General features: G+C 37.8%; 1 protein-coding gene across 1 annotated transcript in view; it reads right to left on the reverse strand.

Annotated features, from left to right (window-relative positions):
• Positions 1-15,026: 15,026 nt before the first annotated feature.
• Positions 15,027-23,423, reverse strand: part of LOC134793162 (ras-related protein Rap-2b) — a 53,764-nt gene continuing 45,367 nt past the window's right edge. The window contains exon 3 of the mRNA XM_063764749.1: positions 15,027-15,534. Within this exon, the coding sequence (XP_063620819.1) occupies positions 15,223-15,534 (312 nt within the window). The 3' untranslated portion in view covers positions 15,027-15,222. The remainder of the gene's footprint in view (positions 15,535-23,423) is intronic.

Genomic DNA, 23,423 nt, shown 5'->3' on the forward strand with positions numbered 1-23,423 from the left:
TATATAAGAGAACGGGGCGACATTACAGTGTTGCCACTTTTTAATTTCTACTCTTTTTTGCCAGGCTGTAGGTACCTACACCTCTGACAAAAGACATAAAACTTGTTTGCAAAATATAATAGTTTACTGCGTTAGGTAATTACACTGCCTCTATGGTGTAGTGTATTACATTCAGTATTAAAGCGGAAGGCCACCGCAGTAACACCTAACCTAACCTAACCTCTAAAAGATGAAAGATTTATTCGCTCGAATGACCAAGGTTAGGTGCGTTAATGTAGGCATTCATTAAACTTAAGACGTATTGGTTGTTTATACTTCGCTGGGCAGAAATGTTGCCGGTTCAGCGGCTTCTTTCATGCAAGCTGCGATCTGCTAGATTGACTATAATATTGAGTTACATAGAGCAACGCTGATCGAGTCAGAGTGAATGGACGATGAAAGCACTTATTTTTGCTCTCTAATGGAAGTTAATGGTACCCGAAATTGGTGAAACTATAGATTTTTGTAACGGATTTTCTTTCGACATTCAAATAGGTGGTAAGTATATTGGGTTATAAAGGTAATAAATTAACAATAAAAGTTGCTCGCATTAATGATATATTTATTGAATATTTATTTGTGACGTTCTACGTGTATGTAATGGTACGAGTGCCTTATGGGGGTTGCATAAATAAGTCAGTCTTTTTAACTTAACTTACCTTGAAATTTTAAGTACCTAAGGTATTTAGCTATTTTTAAGAAAAAAAGTATAATTAACTCTTAGTTTTAAACATAATTTGCACCAAACCTATATACTCTTTTCCTTCCTTTACTTCCATTGCCGTTGATACAAGATTAGTTTATACACAACACAACATAAGACTTTACGGACCCGATTTAGTTAAATTATGTTCTATCCTTTTTTTACAAATACATAAGTCATAATGACAGATAAAGACAAACGATTATTAGCTAATTAAGACTTGTAGCGCGTTTATGAATAAGGGGGGGTTAGTACCTATAGTTACATAGTCTCAGTACAGTCGCCTCAGATATATCGGAGAGGCCGAGGTGCTCAAAAATATCAGAACAAGCACTATAGCGCCTTGAAAATAGAGGCGTGTTCAGATTTTTTAACAAGCTTTTATTAGGTCGACGTGTATGTAACTAACATGTAATGGAATCTAAGGTAACTAATTTAACCATCTTCCAAGGATCGTAGCGTCATGAAAATTGGCAGCTGTATGTAGTTCTGATGACAATACAATAATATGGTACTGTCGAACTGATCTGATGATGGAGACAGGAGGTGGCCATAGGAACTCTGTGATGAAACAACGCAACCTAATTGTGTTAGGGGTTTTTAGAATTGTCTCGATGATTATTAGTTGTCGTGAGAAAAGTACAGTCAGCGATAAAAGCTTGTACAAAAAATGAAATTTTTGCCAAAAACTTATTTTTACATCTTTTACAAATCAACGTATCCCCAAACTAAGCAAAGCTTGCACTATGGCTGCTAAGCGACGTTATACATACTTATATAGATAAATACATTAGTATGTATTTATCTATATAAGTATGTATAACGTCGCTTAGCGTTTTTCTATGTACCTATATAAGTATATAGGTACATAGAAAAACGCCCATGACTCAGGAACAAATATTTGTGTTCATCGCACAAATAAATGCCCTTACCGGGATTCGAACCCGAGACCATCGGCTTCACAGGCAGGGTCACTACCCACTATGCCAGACCGGTCGTCAAATTTGTGAGCACCTTTGCCGCTCCGATTTTTTGGTGACTATACCTACATAGAAACCAAAGAGAATAGATAGTATAGAGGGGTCCTGTCTAAGTAAATTTTGTAGTCACAGTAAATTTACTGCCATCTATCGACACACGACTAAAACTCAAAATGAAAACGTATAAAATTATCAAAACAATGTATATATATGGATAAATGATTTTATTATTTTTATATCATTTTTATCCATCTTCATTCACTGATATCTATGTGTTAAAATTGTTAAATATGAAACGGTGTCGCACGCCATCTAGCCGAGCATAGGCCAAAGGTGTGTGCGCCATCTATCCGAGAATGACTTTTTCTTGATTTCCGAGGCACGTTTTTTTCTTAGACTTTATTCATCTTATACGTAGTTACATATATGTCTTTGATGGAAACTAAATTTAGCTAGAAATGAAACTAGTTTTGTAGCAAAAGTATGATCCTCATACATTAAATGTGACAAGTTCATTGTCTCTCTAGCGGCAACATCTGGCTAAGTTTCAGTCGAGAGATAGATGGGCTCCAGCTGCTATGTTATTAAGTCTGGGTACCAACAAAAGGTCGATAAGGCTGTGTTATAGACTACATACACCTTTAGTAAAATTAATCTATTGATGTTACAGAAAACATGTATGTAGCATTTTTAAAGTAGCAAGGGTAAGGTGACAGCTGTAATCTCCATACAATTTATAACCAACGCAGAATATATATTGAGATCGTCAGCGTATCCAAGATATATGAAAAATAGGTAGGGGAGCCGGGGGCGGGGCTTAATGTAACAGGGGTAAGTAGTAACAATTTTGACGGGGAATTAAAAACATTTTTTTTTGCTGAATGACTTTCTTTATAACTCGAAGAATAACGTAAACACCGCCATTGCCCCGCCAGACATCGAAGCGAGTGGATGTGCATACGAGCTCTGTTTCAACCAGGTATTGAAAATAAATTACGGGGTAAGTTGTAACAACTCCCAGTCTTTCAAAAAGTGTCTGGTGTAAAAGATGCGTAAACATTTAAAATTATTTTGTAATTGGAATTAGTGCTTAGATTACAAACCCTCATACTCAGAATCATAAAATTATACATATTTTAGAGCATACAGGCCTTTTTCCTAAAACTGTTACAACAAGCCCCAATTACGGGGTAAGTCGTAACAACTCCCAGTTTTTCAAAAAGTGTCTGGTGTAAAAGATGCGTAAACATTTAAAATTATTTTATAATCGGAATTAGTGCTTAGATAAATACTTTACAAACCCTCATACTCAGAACCATAAAATTATACATATTTTAGACAATACAGGCCTTTTTCCTAAAACTGTTACAACAAGCCCCCCGCTCCCCTACCTACTATACCTCCCTTATAATTGTGGCCATGTTTTTGATAAAGTTTTGTATTCGGAAAATTAATAAAGGGCGAATAAAATCCATTTTGTACAATAAGGAACTGGTCAAATGTGAGTCGGTCTTAAGGAGAAAACTTTAAATAAATTATGTAATGGTACTGAAATTCGATGGTTTTTTTTTAAATAATTCTCATCATTTTTGTTAAGGATGTTAACGAAAGACAAAAGCTGGGTTTTTCATCCCAGCCAGTATGCATTTTTCAAACTTTTCACCCATTCATCGCCAATTGCGACGCATTGTTGTTTCGCCTCCAGGGGCTCTAGGAAGCATTTTCGCACACCGGAAAATCCAACATCGGCTATAGGTACGTAGCGATATGACCGTAGGTGTGTTGCACTACGTAGTGGAGCACATCGTAGCGCGTAACACAATTTTCTGCTTTGTTTTGTAGTAAAAAATAGCTGTAACATCTACTGTATTTTGCGTATTAAATTTTTTATGCTTAAATTTCGGTTTTAGTGCATCTCACTCGTGTCATTATACCTACTCATTATACCGGGTGTGGCCTGTAACACGAGCAAAGAATTAAAACATAGATTGTACTCCTCAAACGGTGACACTTTTGTAAACGGTGACACTTTTGTTCAACAACTTTTAAAAATCATAAATATTTAGACTCCCTATTTTTCATACAAAATAAATATTATCTTCAATGGACGCCATCGCCACGCCATATCATTGTGATTGACGTTGCTTGTCACGCCTTAAACATAACAAAATTCGCAATACATTGCGTCGTAGAATAAACTTTAAAGTGTAATAAAAATCAAACCACAAGTTATTTTTAAAAGTCGCTGAACAAATATTCGTCAGTATGAGGAGTACAGCCTACAGTTTAATTATTTGCTCATGTTACAGGCCATACCGGGTATAGTAAATTAAACATTAGCTTACAAAAAACAATCCGGTAGAAAAATATAACCCTAAAAACGTATAAAATATTGATTTCTATAGATAATGTATTGGAAAATGAAATAATTAAAAAGCCGAATGAAATAATAATAATTTTTTATATGATATCACCAACTTCTTCTTAAAATTTCTCGCCCTATTATTAAATATACAGACATATACTAAAACTAGTTACTGGAAGTTCTTTCAATCATGGCAATTGAACTTTTCCCACAGTTGTCCTAAACTGAAGAAAATGGTTTTATACTTACCGTTGTTTCATCGTGTTGTACCATCACGCTCCGCGATTGTTGCGCATTTAAGGGTCCTAGCTAAATTGGTTGTTCAATACTTACGCTATAGAATTTCCAATTTAGCAAGAACCCTAAATGCCATAACAATACCGTGTGGTGACATTCAAACAAGTAAAATATCACCTGTTTTAATAATAAACTTACGGTCTATTAAAAAAATATTCTAGCGTCCATACAGAGCTGAAAATCTTACATTTAACTGGTGTTTCTTCTAATTTGAGAAAATCTCGTAATATAAGTGGGTCGCTGCATGTAAGGACGTCATTGGTAGCATGTTTATGGGTACTTGTTTCTGAAAAAGACTCCTGTTAAATACTAAGCTAAATTATGTACTTTTTGTCATTATGAAGGTTTTTAAACATACATACAAATATAATGACTTAGGGCCCGATTCGGATTCTCAAATAGACATCTATTAGACATCTTTTAGACATCACCAAGATACGATAACGATATGTTTAAGATCTAACCTGTCAAATTTGACATTTGCGCGATTCTGGAGATACTAATGAACGATTTCCACAGGATAGGACTTAGAGATCCAATTCACATCTAATAGATATCTTACTCTATCTAACGTAAAAGTGACATTGGTTGCCCGAATTGCGCTGCAAAAGAGGACTAGTTGATATCTAAACTATAACATTTTTGAATGGATCTAGTACCTACGTGTCGTCTCTTGTGAATATCTTGAAGTTCGAATACAGCAGATACTCGTATTATATAATATATGCAAAGGGGCATTTTGAAACCAAAACTCGAAAAAACGTAATTACTATCTGGCCCTTAAATGTACTTAAGACTGCTAACAATTTAACTTGAACTCTATAGGTATCACAGGCAAAAGAAAACCTCTTCGTTCAATCCATTTTTTGCCTATTAATACGATACTCAGAAAGTTGTAAAATAAATTTCTAATTTTGTTTTAGATGGTAATCCTGTCTACGTGTCCAAAACGCTTTGTAGTGCAAGATATATTATTGTGTGTAATACTTAACATGAATACTTAGCTACCTACTTATCAGTTCTTGAATGGCAGCTTAGTACAGTTTCGCCCCAAAGGCTCCTTTGTGATGCGACTAATACTAAACACCTAATGTTGCGCATCTTCCACCATGTAATTAATTGAACAATGGGGAAAGCACCAAGCGGACTATGCTTCTTTTAATTAAATATACAGCTTACAACACACAGCTTACAGCTTTTAATTATATATTCTTATTTAATACAGCAGTACTAAATTATACATACATTCGAAAAAATGGGGTACGTACGTACGTATCTGTTTATCTATTTTATTGTTATAACACTGCTCACAACACAACATGATCCGTCATCTTCCCAGTTTCCGCTTCTTTCACCGGCTTCGATCTAACTTTATAAAGCACAAAAGTAAATAAAAGGGAGACAAGTAAATCCGGAAAAGTTTACACAACACAGGAACAGTCGACTTACTGTGCCCTTAAATATAATAATGTTATTATTAATGCCTTTGTACCCTTGAAGTGATCCTCTCTACAAATTTAAGGTCCGATGTTTACATTCTTTATTTATTTTATCTATACACAAAACAAATTCATATGATATAGTACATCTCCTAAAACCTTTAGTACGAGTATAGTACCCAAACAGATATTGATTTTTAATAATTTATAATATGCCACGTTTAACGAAATACCTAAATAGTTAAAGGGCCCACAGATTACCAGTTCGCCGGACGATATCAATCTGTCAGTTGTTCGGAACTATGTGTTTTGCGATTCGATGTCGTCCGGCGAACTGGTAATCTGTGGGCCCTTTAAACACGAAATAATGAAGTGTCATGTCCCATTATTCGTTTTATCACAGTAATACAGTCAAAGCCTGCGAAGCCAAGATAAACATTAGCTTCATGGCATCTGTGAAAGCATCTCCGCATTAACGTAAATAATCGTCCACTTCATTTTGTGGAGTGAAGCCTCCTGAACGGCAATTAACTCAGCCCTTGGACGATTTATTAGTAGGCATTTGTTTTTTAATGGCTCCTCTACACGATGGCCCACCGCTGCGCCAGCGAGATGACCTTGTGGTGGTTGGAACGCATCTACACGATGGCGACATTCAGTTGTGATCTAACCGGTTTCCAAGATGGAGCTTTCCGTTGCAGCAATTTATCTAAGATACCGCCACGTACCATTATTATCATCAAGTAATAAAAAAAATGTCGTAGAAGCTGCAAGAGTTTTTTGATGATACCTACTTCCCGAAAATAAATGAATGTTAGATTTTTTTAAAGAAATAAATAAATAAATATCTTTTTTAATTTCATGTTACCTTATAATTTGCTTAAATTATTTTAGAGTGTGATGGGGACTTTTGAACCAGGTACGATTCGTGACAATTGTTTTGTTTAAAAATGACGAAGCCTGGTGCGGACATCATCATTGGTTTGTTTTGGACGAAACATGTTGCGGATTTGCATTTGTGGCCACCTGACGAAGCCTGCGTTGTGGATATCCTTGCTGAAAATTTGATCATATTTATATGTAGCTAAATAAAATATTTATATTCACTTTTAATTGTCAATAGATGGTATTTTAGAGCATATTATAATTTTTATTGAATTTTGTTACTAGCTTACCAACATAGCTGTGCAAATTGTGCAATGTAGGTACTTACTATACGAGTATATAGTTAGATATGTATCTAATATTCATTTATTTAGCTATAGGTAGATATTGTTATATTTATTTATTTAAATTATAAATGTACTGTCTGCGTAAATTTCCTATTCCTTCATTACTTCCATAACGAGGCTACGTACTCGTCATTTTAATTAACGAAATGTGATACTGACCACAAACGTCCGCACTCGACCGCGTTCAAGCACGCACTGTGGATTGGGCCACGTGTAGATGCGTACCGACATCGCTTGCCCAATCCCTTTGATGTGCGGCCGATAAACCGACACCGCGGCCAACTCATCGCCATCCCGCGCGCCATAAGCCAACCGACACCACTACCCCCTCTACACGTTGGCCCAACATATTGAACCACTACGTTGGGCCATCGTGTAGAGGAGCCATAAGACATTAATATGATATGATGATTGTATGTATATGTCTTAGTTTCATTTATCTAACTTAAATAACTCAACAAGTCAACATATACATAAGATACTTATATTATTTTTCCCAACTTTCTACAAGTATCGTAAACTACTGAACTGTTAACTTTTACTTACATAAATATGAAACGAAACACATTGCCAATCAAAATATTTTTCATACCTGCAATGAGCCTTTCTATCCAACCCAAAAAAAAATCTTATAATTGTTTGTCTTAATGAAAACTGCCTTCATTGGCGCGCTGTGTCGTATGTCGTTTTAGGAATTTTCGTCATACTAAGCACCTGAATACTGTAGCCCGTAGTATCATTCCCCTGATTTATAGACGGCGTAAAATACATTTCTGCCAAAATTCGATACAAGCTTTTACTGCCTCGCGATTGAAAGGAACCGACGAGTCGTAGAATGATAAAGGTTATTGGAAACGGAAGATTGCGGAGATTCTGATGAGTTGCAGATTGGATAGGGGAAGGGTGGCCGAGGCTGTCGCGGTGAATGGCGAGTGTGTAGAGTGAAGGTGTCGGCTGCACGGGAGGCGGTGTATCGATCGGGGCTGCGCAACAAGTGCCGGCGGCCCGCGCGACCGCCACGCGCCGCGCCGCTCCGACCCACACCATGCCCAACGTCTTAAGACGAAAGCGGAGGACCCGCGCGAAATCGCCTTTTCATACAAACGTAGTACTCATTTTCCTCTCTGGGTATTAACATTATTGAAAATATTTTGACACAACTAGATGTATATCAGCCACAGCTATGCCTCTACGTTCGATATTTTTAGATTTTTTATTATTATAAGAGTTAGAAGCATTTAAAGTTTTGTATGAATTCTGTTTTTCGCTCCAAATTTTCACAATAATCAAAAAGTCAAACGTAAGGGCATAGCTATGGTTAATATACATCAAATTATGTAATAATATTTTCTATAATGTCAGTATCCAGAGCGGAAAATGTGGACGACGTTTGTATGGACAAACGGCCGTCCCCTTTCCGCTTAAGCGCGCCGACAATTTAAGATTCGTGCTTATTTGCAAGATTTTCTGGACGGGGTAAATTATATTGACACTTTCTTAGGCGTCAAAAAAGGATTTTATATTTAAGAAACACTTGCGTCATATTTCCTATTACGTTGTAAGTAAGTAAATAAACACTTTATTGTACGAAAGAGAGGAATAAAGGTACCTACTTACATCAGAAAGAACATAAATATGTAGTAGGTACAAGGCCGAACTTATCCCTATCACATTGATATTCATAATGGTAAAAAAAACTGCACAATAAGGAACTATTCATTGAATAATTCAATGTTTTTTTTCGGTTCCATAACAGTCTTTATAATAATACTACTTTTGTACTATAGGTACATTTAATGCACAGTATTAGGTTTCACATTTTTATACGGTTAAAAAAACGAGTATGTATATTATAATTATGTACATTGTCTCGTCTGTTTGTTGTAAATATAAATATATACATGTCTTTTTACCTGCATTTTTACCATTTTTTCATTTCTCTTTTCGTACAGGTACTTCTACCATAAGCAATACCGAACTTACCTTTATGTTCGTAATTACGAAGAAAATAAAAAATCTCTTCTCACTAACACCATAAGGCCCACTTGCACCATCCCACTAACGCGGGGTTAAGCGGTTAAATCCTCAACCCATTGTCAAATAGTACTCGTAACCATGGTTAACCGGTTAACCCCGGGTTAGTGGAATGGTGCAAGTGGGCCTTAGGTGGCTTGGAGTAACCAAAACTGACCCATAAAAATACAATTAAAGAAAACCAACAAACCAACAAAGTTGGTAATAGTCCGATAGCTACATACACACAATAACGATTCAACTTTCAGTTTCAACACATACCCCTTTCTAGTCGGCTATGTAAAATCGGACTGCGAAGTTTCTTAGGTGTTATTACAATTGCTTTGAACAGGCGAACTCAGTCAACCAGTATTGTGCGTGTTTACTTTAAGCGAGATTCGAACTAAAGTGATCTTATCGTGATTCAATATTAATTCTAGACAATGTATCGCCTGCATAGTAGTGCAACCACGTACCAAAATGCGAGCGAAATGCACTAATATTAATATCATAATAATGTCCAAACAAGTTGAAATTTTGAAATTTAAGTGACTAATGATGATGTGACTGGTGTCTTAATATTGCCTGTAAGCCATGGGAGTACATACAAATCTAAGTGTTGCCTGTAAGCCATGGGAGTACATACAACTCCTTGCCAAGTCAGCCAGTATAGCGAAACTTTTCGCGTTCCACTCGAAGATAAAACGGATCCCGGAATTTGTTAGTTCGCTTCATGTGTCGTTAAAAGGTTGGAAAGTCAAGGGTCGCGCTATTCGATAGTGAGCGACTTTGTTAGAAACTAACGTGCTTAACTAGCAGAGCTGCAATATTAAATGAAAAGTAAAGAAGTATTTTTTAAATAAAATAAATGGCAACAAGTAGACTCATCAAGTCATCACCTAATCGGTAGCGGTCATCTTCGTCCATGGAGATAAGCAACACCTGAAGGTTTTCAGTCTTTATACTGAGGCACTCCTTATGCGTTGCTTATCTTTTTTTTTTCCTAGCCTATTTGAGTGTCCCACTGCTGGGCAAAGGCGTGAAAAGGCAATCTTGGCAAACTTTAATAGATACTCACTTCTTAAAAACCCCGTCACAGTACTCACAGTGAATATGAGTCACATTAAGGGCTAGCTCATTATAAAGGCTTTAATTTTTAATAGACTTATTAGGTAGGTATCATTTGCTACGTACCAGAGACTAGTAATTGTTCAAGACGGACAACCTCCATCGTATAAATAGCAGGGGGATGGCAATTTTCATACGTTAAATAAAATGTAAAAATAATATTATGTCATTTACAACATTGACGATTCTCGCGGCGACGGCGTTGCGTTGTATGGGGGACAAGACAACCCTTCTTAAATATTTTCTACACTTTTCTACGTAAGTACCTACATGTGCACGTTTTCTATATCACAATACTCTTTACTGCGTTTAAATGTAAACGTAATTTCCTAAACATTGCCTACGGTTAAAGTACGTTAGAAAAACAGTGGAAATGCGGCATTCAGAGTTTTATCTGCTGCCGTTTTGCCGCCGGCTGACATCCCGTTCATACTTGCTCGCCGTGACAGGGCAGCAACCGGATACAATATTACCTACAGGAAAATATTTCTTTAATATTTATAATATGGCTGAAAAAACCGTGAAGGCTCAAATTAAACTTGCTCCTGTGTTAAATAATGGTGCTTGCCAATGAAAATTGCAATTGTATGAGTAGTTGAGTAGCTATCCTATTTTTATACTGTAACATGGGGGCGATTTATGAATTTCGATCGCTCGATTTCGTCACTAGAAAATCGGCGGAAAACAGCGAAATGCAAATTTTTGAAATACGAGCGATACACATTGAGAATCTAGTAGTATTGACCTATTGACCACTCATTTTCAATTCTATTTGTAGAATTGAAATGTCTAGTAGTGGAGATATTATTGAAAGAAATACATGAAATCGAACGGTCGAAATTCAAAAATTCTAAAGTGGGATTTCTTTATATCATTCGTAGTTTTATCAAATGAAGAAAGGAAGTTACCCTGTTATTAAAAAATGCAGTACTGAAGTATAATATTAATGTTTATTCAAAGACAATGTTATAACATTCTGTATTATTTCCTTAAGTAGTCGTATTAAAACATTTGTTTCAAGTATTATATGCAAAACACAGAATATACCGAAATTTGTATTATACAAGGGCCCTACACATTTCAAATCCTCAGTGCTAAATAGGACAATCACGTATTATACAGCATACAATATTATATTTCATAAACATCAATTTTTTGTTATTATTGGCTTTCTAGTGGTAGAAATATATTATACCGGGTGTGGCCTGTAACATGAGCAAAAAATTAAACTGTAGGCTGTACTCCTCATACTGACCAACATTTGTTCACCGACTTTTAAAAATAACTTGGGGTTTGATTTTTAATACACTTTAAAATTTATTCTAAGACGCAATGTATTGCGAATTTTGTTATGTTTAAGGCATGACAAGCAACGTCAATCACAATGATATGGCGTGGCGATGGCGTCCATTGAAAATAATATTTATTTTGTATGAAAAATAGGGAGTCTAAATACTTCATAATTTTTAAAAATTTTGAACAAAAGTGTCACCGTTAGAGGAGTACAATCTATATTTTAATTATTTGCTCGTGTTACAGGCCACACCGTGTATACGTAGGTATAAAGATAAGGAAATTGTATCCTTGCTTTAATAAAGATTGTAATCATAATAGTATATTCTAATGTCGATTTTTATTTTGTTTTGAAATAGTTCGTCAGATAATCTAATAATATATGTAATATTTAAAAGTAAACCCTTATTTTGCCGACAATCGTCTTAACCACTAGCCGCTCATACGTCAAGCCTTGCCAAGCAAAATGAAATTTTATTTCGTCAACACAAAGTTCAAAGTAGAATGGAACAGGAGACCTTTTTATAGGTCTCTGGGCAGCTAGAGGTTAAAGGATTTTGTTTCACTATTTTTTTAGTAATTTTAAATTGCCAAATAAACGTTTCACAAAATATTAAATTAGTGTAATTACCTATAAAACAAAATCTTATGTTTGAAATAAAATGAGTACTGCATAAACGTTATAAAAAGACTAGAATCTAGTAGCTACATACTAGTTATTTTATTTATACGTGAAACGAAATTCGACAAATACCTAGTTAAGTATGTCGGTAAAATAAGGGGTCGTTGTATTTTATATTTATGTCATAACATTTTTTATTAGAACAGAAAGTAATTAACAGAGTTACATCTGGGAACTAAGGATCCCTATTTATTAAAAAAGGCACATCCATAAACTTGAAATACTTTAAGTTAACTTTATAAATTCTTTGAATTAGAAGGATTCCAACTTAACTATTTAGATCGAATATTGTACAAAACTGAAATAAATGTCTACTTTATAAGGTAAATTTAAAGTAGGTTGTATGATAAATACGAGGTAGATTATACTAGTTAAAAGGGACAGATAGTTTTTAACTTACCATTTATATTTTTGTAGCCTCATGTTTTAGTTTTTGGAGCATATTACATAACTTCATAACATCCTTCATATTAAAGGGTAGCCACACTTCTTAAAAACTATGTAAATACAGTGTTTTTTTTAAATATAATGACGTATTAAATAGACACTGGGGGTGTATCTATTAAAATATAAAATATGGTAAATACCACGCATGTATTTGTTCGCCAGGCCCGCGACCCGCGACCCATGAATATTCAGAAAAAAACATCAAAGTTAACTTAACCCCTTACTTCATGTAATAAAAAATATTTGTTTAAATTTGACCTTTAATAGCTCTCAATAGAGTTGAATATTATATTCACCATATCGTATGCGGTAAATAGATATAGATTTTTTGTTCTGGAAATTATCACCTTGCTGCGTTTCTATGGGAGAGCAACACGGACAGAGTTGCGGGCAGCAACCGCAAATTTTTCACAAAAGTATTTGCATATTTTACTCACCTATTTGAGTTTCAGAATATGCCTCCCGGTTCTTGCATGTTTACACAACATGAATCTCTATTGGTCGATATCGCGGTAGGTTATCCAAAGGAATATATGTAGCTGTGCATGATGCGTACGATGTTACATGCACCTGACATGCCAATTTACCTACCAACGATCGATTTGACATGTAACGTACGAAGTTAAACCCATTTATGTGGGAGCTAGTATAAATATTATTTAAGTTAATATTAATACAACTAGAAATTATGGCTAGCGGTCAATTCCTGGAATGTAGTAAAACCTCACCCATTTCGTCAGCTAATTTAACTCATTATGCAACTAGTAAAATTAAGTTGCAAATGTGTCGCATAGCATAGCATAGATATAAGTACTTAAAAAAACCTGAAAAAAAAAGTATTGTAAAACAGCAACATAATATGTATAATATATTAAGGTTATTGAAATAAGGTGCAGCCGGAAAATGAACGAAATGACACTGCAGCAGTCAACAGCGATTAGTTTTGTCTTAATTAAATGTTAAAAGTGACACGAGACGCGTGACTTTACGGGAATGCTCATACCAAAAGCAGTGTCTACTAGTAGTCGTCATTTTTATTGTAAACGGTCGAATTATAACATCGCGTAGTTTTTGCCGCTTCCCGATTCCTGCTGGATCTGTTAATTTCATTAGCCGGGCTTTGCTCTAATCATCTAATTCGGATAAAGCGCAAATACTCGTATTAAGCAAACGAAAAAATAATTGTGAACGGGCTTCTCTCGCTAGTATAATAAAGTTAAGTACTTATTAAGTTATTATCTTTTTGAATTTTATGCAAGAGGACAACACCAACTACTTACTATTCACGATAAGAAATCACACCTTAGACACATCTGAAGTTTCATACAATACATTCAGTCGATTTTAGTTTCTCTACAAAACTGGAGTTCCCCAGCTCCTACATAGTCCTGTACCCTACATTCAACTTACAGATAATCCAGTCATAGATACCATCTTTCTTATCTAACATGTATTTTTTACATCCATTGCTCTGAAATATATACTAAACTTACATAAACATTTCGCTTGGCGTTGGCGTTATTAGACTTATACAATATTATAATGTGTATTTATTTTATTTTTAAACGGGGGTATTGATTAGACATTGTCTTACAGGAAAAACAAATATTGCAAAAGGTTTTTTGGTTGTGCTTTCAAAATTGACCTGTGATAATTGGCAGTAAGAGTAAAGGAATATAGTTAGGTATAGTTCCTTGATTTACAGATACATTAAATCTACTAGGGGGTATAAATTTATATTAAGTACAGTCAACATCGTAAATACCTGATGATATAATTGGAAACCACTTAAACTCGTGGAAAATGTTAGGAGGTTTTAACGGTAGCTCCTGTACAGTCAGCAGCAGAAGTTGCTAAGCGGGCCAGGTGTTCAAAATGATCTTGACGTCTTGACTTGTACAAGTACATCGGTGGACCTTATTACAAAAGGCATGAGGTCGACCGATGTACGGTTAACAGTGTGGACGATGGTACCTAAGTGGTTTCCAATTTATTCGCAGTATTATCTTTAAGTTATTTATGACGGATATAAATCCTAGACAAAGCAGATATCTACCCATCCACAGATTATACTATTAATGGAGTTATGAAAATATTACATTAAATTGCTTAGGACTTACCTAACTGGCATTTTACTTGGAATTAGTGTATTGAAAGAAAATTTTTAATGTTACCTAATTGAAAATAATTAATGAACAAAAACATTTACAACAAGTTTTGTTCAATTATATCTCAAATTTTTACTTCCATAAGTAATTATAATATAATTATAAATGACACAGAAGCAGTAAGCTTTATTTTAAGGGCTGAACTCTCGCCGTTAAACAAGAGTTTTCAACACCTGGTGGGGTATGAAATTAAATTCACGATTAGGTAACAATACAATGGACGTACAAATGAAAATGAAATTTACGGTCATTTAATGGTTTTGGAAAGTCTATACCCAGACAAACGTATTTGTGATTTACGGCGACAGACGTTGACAAATGTTTTACTGTTATATTCAATGTCAATAAAGGCCTTGGCAGGTGAATAATCTTTTTGGGATATTACCACGTATCCACTTTGTATTAAAATTGAGAGCCTACAAATTGGTTTTAAACTTTAAGAAATGACGCAAGAGTTGCGTTTGCTGTTAGCATGCCGTTCTCTAATCTGTTGAAGGTGCGCGAGCTGCGCGGGCGAGGGTACGTGTGGGGCGGTGGTGGGGGGAGTGCCTGGCGCGCCGTGCGGCCCGGTGGGGAGAGACTGGCGCCGGCGTCGGCGCAGCGCCGGGGATAGGTTGTACTTCACTTTGGCTTGCACCAGCAGCTCCTTGAAGATCTGGGACACGTTCATGTTGTCTTTGGCTGAAGCCTCGACGAAACCGTTCTCCCAGTCGACGGTGACTACGGACTCGGTTGTGTGGAAATCAACCTGTTGAAGAAAAAAAATATCTTAATGGTAAGTAATTGGCCACCGCTAGATTGTGAAGGTAATCTGAATTAGAGTTCGAACCACGTCCACCATTATTTAAGTGAAAAGTGAAGCTTGTCCTCGTATTTAACAAATGTTTGGGTATTCCGTAAACTACTTATAAATTTGACATGACGGGGTTAATTTTAAACCCCGTTTTTTATTTCAAATAATGATCATAAATATCCTACAGATAAAAATATTTGTAATAGGTGCAGTACCGGAGGGCATTCCTCCATATAACGATATTTTATTGGATTTTATATAATACTAGAATCTGATATAGGTACCCCTTAAACTAAAAACATCAGCTATTATAAATTATTTCCAATTCGCCATACTTCCGATCCGTAAAATGACTGAAGTAATGTTACCATTTGGTATAGACACGTGTCGTAATGCGCCCATTTTTAGAGCACCGTACAAAACTTTGTTCACGGTGCTCTTATGGGATCACTTCGGTCTTGCAAATCGGTTATTGTTTCTATTTCAATAAAAACGTGGACGAGCTCTGAAATTAAAATCTCTTGTCGGAAAATAAAATTCCTATTCAACCTTCTATCACATTTTTTATTTAAAATGGAGCCAAACGGACGAAATTTACGAGCTTAGTTTCCTAGAAATTCATTAATATTCAAAATCATCAAAGGCCAGATTCCTTTGAATTGACAAGTGGAAATTGATTCATAATTAGCATGTCACCGTCAGCGACTCAACGTACGTTGAACCTTAATGAGCTCCCGGGAGATTTATTGCAAGAAGTTTTACGAGCCAAGTTCCTAAGGGTGGTATTCCACCTATATCCAACTTCTTCGTCCAATGTGTATTGCGTCTCACATTTTGCTTTAATGAGAGACTGAGACGCACTAACATTGGACAGGTGGAATACCACCCTAAGTAGCGAGTGGCGACGTCGAGAAATTAGGCAAGATCATAGATTAACATTACCCAGAATCCGTAACCTGAAGCGATTTTGAAAACTTATTAGGGTTACACAGGCACTTAATTTGTAGGAAACTGCGTCTGAAGTCGTACTGATTAGTTGCCTTCTATACTTTATACAACAATAGCCCACATTTACCCTTCAAAATTCAAATATACTTAAGTCTACTTGACTAAAGTGAATGGTGGCGCTCCCACAGGTAATTGTCATTTAGTATGGAGTCACAACGTATGATAGCCGAGATTCTTCTATTATGGTCCATCCAGATGGTAGTTCATCTGTGGACAAGACAAATGAGAGCAACAGATGCCTACTCGTATCTGCGAGGAAACCCGAGATATTATTCTTCGGTGTGCTAAAAAATAAACAGGGACAGAACATTCCGTGACTTCATATGTGTACTATAATAGAGCGGAAAACTTTTCCATTAGAAGAAGAAGAAGAAAGAAAAAAGTTTTTATTGTCCACTGTGTAGGTATACATATAGATGATCTTTACAAATAAATGGTATCAACAGCTGCCCTTTGCGAACATAAAATACAATTCTATACTATATTAGCTAAATTATTTACATTTCGTTGCCACGTGCATTGGATCAAGCAGTATCTTACTAAGGTAGTATTTGTTTTTTTTTTTCGTAACGTGGATCAAATGCTACTTTGTTTTTTATGAGCAATAGTTTACAATGTAACGTATAATTACATCAATATAGGTACGTATCTTAACTAGCTACCTCATAATTGAAAAGATACCTACTACTCCCTGAAGTACAGATTGGAAGTTTCAGAAAGGACTTTTGTTACTTATGCTTTTTTTTTGACATTTAGATTTTATTCTAGAAATTCTAGACTAGTATTTTTTTATACAATCTTTTTAATGTTTGACGATCCTTTTGTGAAATTTTTAGTGTTAAATTTGATATGTATAATAATCCAATTTTATTATGGAATAATATTAACATCAATAAATTGCTCTGATAATTAGATTAAGATTAATTACGATTCATAAGAGCTTGTTGCTAGGCCTACATGAATAAAGTATATTTTGATTGATTGATTGATTGATTGATTGACTATTATTATAAAGTATCCTTTCTGGAAACTACGCCAAAGTCACCTGGTCTCAACTCAATAATGTGTACACGAAGTTAAATCGAAATCTGCTGAAAACTTTCGGCCTATCCTAAGGATCTGCTCTATCATGAAATTGGGCAAGTTATTTCGGGTCACGGTCGGAAATTACGTGTCTTTTAGAGTGACGATCAGTTATGAACTTAGTAGGTACAAACTTAGTTGAGAAACACTTCTAACTTTCTTAACAAAAACTGGTTTAAAAACATGAAAAGGTTCATGTAATTAGTTACATCAGAGAAAATTTGATCAAAGAAAGATACCTAATTAAAAAAACATGTAAAAGAGACACACAGCAATAACAGAAAAAAACGTTTTGATTCGTTAGACCTGAAGGGCTAAGATGGACGGCTCTTTATCATTTGTCACCATGCCTGTCGCGTTCTAACAAGTGTGTAAGTGCGAAAGTGACGCATGACATGAAAGGTGATAAAAACGCGACCATAATACTGCTGTAGAACTCATCTGATCTGTGCTATTATTTTTATAAAACCAGATAACATAAAATATTGCGTTAGGCAGCCATGACCATGATAACAAATGTACAGTAATACTAATATCTATTAATAAAACATTTGAAATGTAGACTGATCTTTATAAAAGCGAGTATAAAGTACTCTGTTGATTGAGGTAGCTAGCTGTGTTCAATCAGCCATGAAGTGGTACTTAAACATCCAATACCTTCGTAGAGGTATATTAAGAACGGATATTGGCGACTCGGACGTCAGGCAGCCGCGTCCGACATTGCGGGCCGGACGCTGCGGCGGAACTCTGAACACCGCAGGTACTGTTTTATGCCCCAAGCATTAACATTTACTGTTCTGGAATTTATGACTAAACTTTTATGAGAGATAAGCGGCATAAACGGTTGAGTGGCTCACAGATGCCGTGCACGTGCTTGGTTAGAGAGCAAAATCAAATTCATATTTTAATGAGCTTCACAATCCGTTACCTTTGTGAAAATCCAAAAGTTTACAAAAAAAAAATAACAGCCATTCCTAACGTATTATATTATAAATATTATTTAAAAAAATGTAGTGCATTTGTTTAAATTGTATTCAATTACAAAAACTCTTTTTAGTGAAGTAAGCCTGTAGTTTATGTAAGTTCTTTGCTACTTTTCTCTTAACCAACCAATATTTTTAGTAAAGTAATATTCCGAAGCAACGTGCCCGCGTGTTTGCAGTTATTTAAATTTACTCGAGTAAACTTTTGATACATTATATTTTTTTGACATTTTAATAAGTATTTTGGTTCTTCATTCGGCAAAAAAGCATAGCTGGAATAATATGACAATATTTTAAACATTCATTTAAAAACAGTCATTAAATGAATACCTGTTCATTTAATGACTGTTTTTATTTATTTATTTAGTTATTTATTACACAAGAAGATATTTGTTTTGTTATGGACATAGCTCCGCAAAACTACGTTTAGTTTGACTGTGGAGTCAGGTATCAGTCTCACTGTTTTAAAGTAGCCTTACGTTGGGAGGTATGACAATTAAATATTAAGCTTAGAATAAATTTAAAAGTGGAAAAATTACTGTCTTGGGTGAGACTTGAACTCACGGCCTCTGGATCGATACTCCAGCGCTCTCTCTGCCTGCTCTGCTTTTCCACTTTTAAATTTATTCTAAGCTTAATAGCATCGCTCGCTCGCAGACGTTTCTGCTTGTAAATATTTAAAATATATAATATATATTTCTTTATATTTTATACTCCTATTTATTGCTCGTTTAGTCAATGCCTAAATAACTAGAAATATAGAAGGAACAAATACAAACATGCTGTTATAAGTAGATTGCATGACAATGGCATATTTAAAAATGAGGGCAATGCAGATTGTTTTATAGCGATAACCGCCAATGATGGTGTACAATGAAGTTAACCAACACACGATCTCACATATTCAAGTAACGTAAATCTAAAAATAAATGGTAATATACTTCTGGAACTTTTAGTACCAAACTAACCTTGATATGTAAACGAAACTATTAATTAACGTTTATAGCTTTGTACTCGTATGTAAATACGATAAAACATAACAAAAAACAAACGTAAACGCCAACGACTTACCAAAACTCAAAAACCGGGCAAGTGCGAGTCGGACTCGCGCACGAAGGGTTCCGTACCATAATGCAAAAAACGGCAAAAAAAAACGGTCACCCATCCAAGTACTGACCTTGCCCGACGTTGCTTAACTTCGGTCAAAAATCACATTTGTTGTATGGGAGCCCCACTTAAATCTTTATTTTATTCTGTTTTTAGTATTTGTTGTTATAGCGGCAACAGAAATACATCATCTGTGAAAATTTCAACTGTTTAGCTATCACGGTTCGTGAGATACAGCCTGGTGACAGACGGACGGACGGACGGACAGACGGACGGACGGAGGGCCGGACAGCGGAGTCTTAGTAATAGGGTCCCGTTTTACCCTTTGGGTACGGAACCCTTAAAACGGAGTTACTCAATTGAGATGGACAGAAGCTGGGTTCGTGGTTGACAATGCATCGTACCATAAACATCTTTGACAAGACACACATGAAATAGGTTTCTATGGTTTCCGTTTCTGTAGATACCTAATACAAAAAATTCACAGATTTCGTGCCTCACACGACTATCGAGCACATTGGAAATGAATCTACGGAATTCGAAAAAATATTGTCGCTGAGCGACGAGAAAGTCCGGATAAGGAAAAAGTTACAAAATAAAACTACAACGTTGAATGATAATTATTTTATTCTTAGATTAACACAAGTATCCTGGACATAACGCATGTGAACAAACAAATTGCAAAATTTCCACACGCGTATCGAAGTTTGAATAATTGTCGCCGTGGCGCATAAGTATAGGTACATATTTCATTTTTCGATTAATAAGCAGGATATATTAATGTTCAAAGTACAAGAAAATTATTACACGGCAAATCCGTAGTCAACTCGAGAAGTGGTAGCCACATCGCCGTTATCGTCACTCGAGTCTTGATCGACAGCGGCCCATTTGCTGCAAGATATGAAATTTTCTTGACAGCAGTTTGACGCGACGAGAGATGACCATAACAGCGTTTGTCTATGTTGCACCAAACCTGAGTTCCAATAGGTACTACCAGGGTTCAGCATCAGCTATCTTGGGTAATGCTCTACCATGTGATCATCATGACGAATCGGATGTCCAAAACAGCGCGTGCCTATGTTGCACCAAACCTGAGTTCCGCTAGGTACAACCAGGGTGGGGTGCTACGGACAGGAAACCTCCTAGAGTGCCGAGTCTCTTGTCATTCCTCTTGATCAGTTGATCCGGGGGAAAGGTAAGGGTTCTTGGACGGTGCGCCCCGGGGGCAACGGTAAGTAATCTCTTGATTTTCAAGTAATTCCTTACCGGTGCTGCCAATGTCCTGTCGTGGGGGGGTTGAGGGGGTTCCGCACAGGGTGTTCTCTCATTGAGGGAGAGTTCACCCGAGTGTGTGCTGGAGGGGGGCCTTCGGGCCGGGCGGCTGCGGTCGCGGATGAGGCCTTCGGGCCGGGCGCCTTCGGGCGCGTGAGGGCACAGGAATGCCGCTGCCCTGTATAAAACTGCGGTCCCCGTAACTGTCTAGGCAGAGGGCCTATGATGACGGCCGGGGGGGTTGCCACTGCTGGCCGGCGCCGGCGTGGTGGCCACGAGGATGACCACCTCTATAAAAAATCGCTAAGACAACCTGAGGGGGTGGAACCCGGGGTTTTTCCATCTCCTCCCGGCGTGGAGGTTGTCATGAGGGATCAGTGTGTGGTGTCGCCCTGCATACTACCTTCGAGAGGGGGAGCTTCGGCTCCAGGGCCTTTAGGTCCAAGGAGGGGACAGCCTCGGCTGTCGGCAGCAGGCGGTGTTCGCGGTAGAATGCTCTGCGATCCCGTGTTCACCGTCACCATTGCTGCGAGACGGGCATACCGTGGAGGGTTTAGTCGGTATTTGGCCCCTTGGCCACGAGTCCGACATATCCATCCTAGTTCCCCGGCTAGGCGGAATGCCTAAATGCATTACTCCACGTAAAAAAAAAAAAAAAAAAAAGGTACAACCAGGGTTCAGCATCAGCTCTATCTTGGGTACTATTCTCCTAAGTGCTCATCAAGACGAGTCGGATGACCAAAACAGCGTGTGCCTATGTTGCAACAAACCTGAGTTCCTTTAGGTACAGCCAGGGTTCAGCATCAGCTCCATCTTGGGTACTACTCTCCTAAGGGCTCATCGAGACGAGTCCGATGACCAAAACAGCGTGTGCTTATGTTGTATTAAACCCGAGCTCCACTAGGTACTGCCAGGGTTCAGCATCAGCTATCTGCTAGCAGCCGCCAGCAACATGCTGAGGTGAGACCATTTCGTGGCACTTTTTCTTTTTTATGTTTCTCTGTATAAGTTTTTATTTTGTGTTTGTGCTCACGAATAAAATTATTTCTATCTCTATCTCTATCTCTATCTCCATCCCCATCTCCATCTCCAGCTCCAGCTCCAGCTCCAGCTCCAGCTCCAGCTCCATCTCCATCTCCATCTCCATCTCCATCTCCATCTCCATCTCCATCTCCATCTCCATCTCCATCTCCATCTCCATCTCCATCTCCATCTCCATCTCCATCTCCATCTCCATCTCCATCTCCATCTCCATCTCCATCTCCATCTCCATCTCCATCTCCATCTCCATCTCCATCTCCATCTCCATCTCCATCTCCATCTCCATCTCCATCTCCATCTCCATCTCCATCTCCATCTCCATCTCCATCTCCATCTCCATCTCCATCTCCATCTCCATCTCCATCTCCATCTCCATCTCCATCTCCATCTCCATCTCCATCTCCATCTCCATCTCCATCTCCAGCTCCAGCTCCAGCTCCAGCTCCAGCTCCAGCTCCAGCTCCAGCTCCATCTCCATCTCCATCTCCATCTCCATCTCCATCTCCAGCTCCAGCTCCAGCTCCAGCTCCAGCTCCAGCTCCAGCTCCAGCTCCAGCTCCAGCTCCAGCTCCATCTCCATCTCCATCTCCATCTCCATCTCCATCTCCATCTCCATCTCCATCTCCAGCTCCAGCTCCAGCTCCAGCTCCAGCTCCAGCTCCAGCTCCAGCTCCAGCTCCAGCTCCAGCTCCAGCTCCAGCTCCAGCTCCATCTCCATCTCCATCTCCATCTCCATCTCCATCTCCATCTCCATCTCCATCTCCATCTCCATCTCCATCTCCATCTCCATCTCCATCTCCATCTCCATCTCCATCTCCATCTCCATCTCCATCTCCAGCTCCAGCTCCAGCTCCAGCTCCAGCTCCAGCTCCAGCTCCAGCTCCAGCTCCAGCTCCAGCTCCAGCTCCAGCTCCAGCTCCAGCTCCAGCTCCAGCTCCAGCTCCAGCTCCAGCTCCAGCTCCAGCTCCAGCTCCAGCTCCAGCTCCAGCTCCAGCTCCAGCTCCAGCTCCAGCTCCAGCTCCAGCTCCAGCTCCAGCTCCAGCTCCAGCTCCAGCTCCAGCTCCAGCTCCATCTCCATCTCCATCTCCATCTCCATCTCCATCTCCATCTCCATCTCCATCTCCATCTCCATCTCCATCTCCATCTCCATCTCCATCTCCATCTCCATCTCCATCTCCATCTCCATCTCCATCTCCATCTCCATCTCCATCTCCATCTCCATCTCCATCTCCATCTCCATCTCCATCTCCATCTCCATCTCCATCTCCATCTCCATCTCCACCTCCACCTCCACCTCCACCTCCACCTCCACCTCTACCTCTACCCCTACCCCTACCCCTACCCCTACCC

The sequence above is a fragment of the Cydia splendana genome, chromosome 8 (genome assembly GCF_910591565.1).
Source record: "Cydia splendana chromosome 8, ilCydSple1.2, whole genome shotgun sequence".
NCBI lineage: Eukaryota > Metazoa > Arthropoda > Insecta > Lepidoptera > Tortricidae > Cydia > Cydia splendana.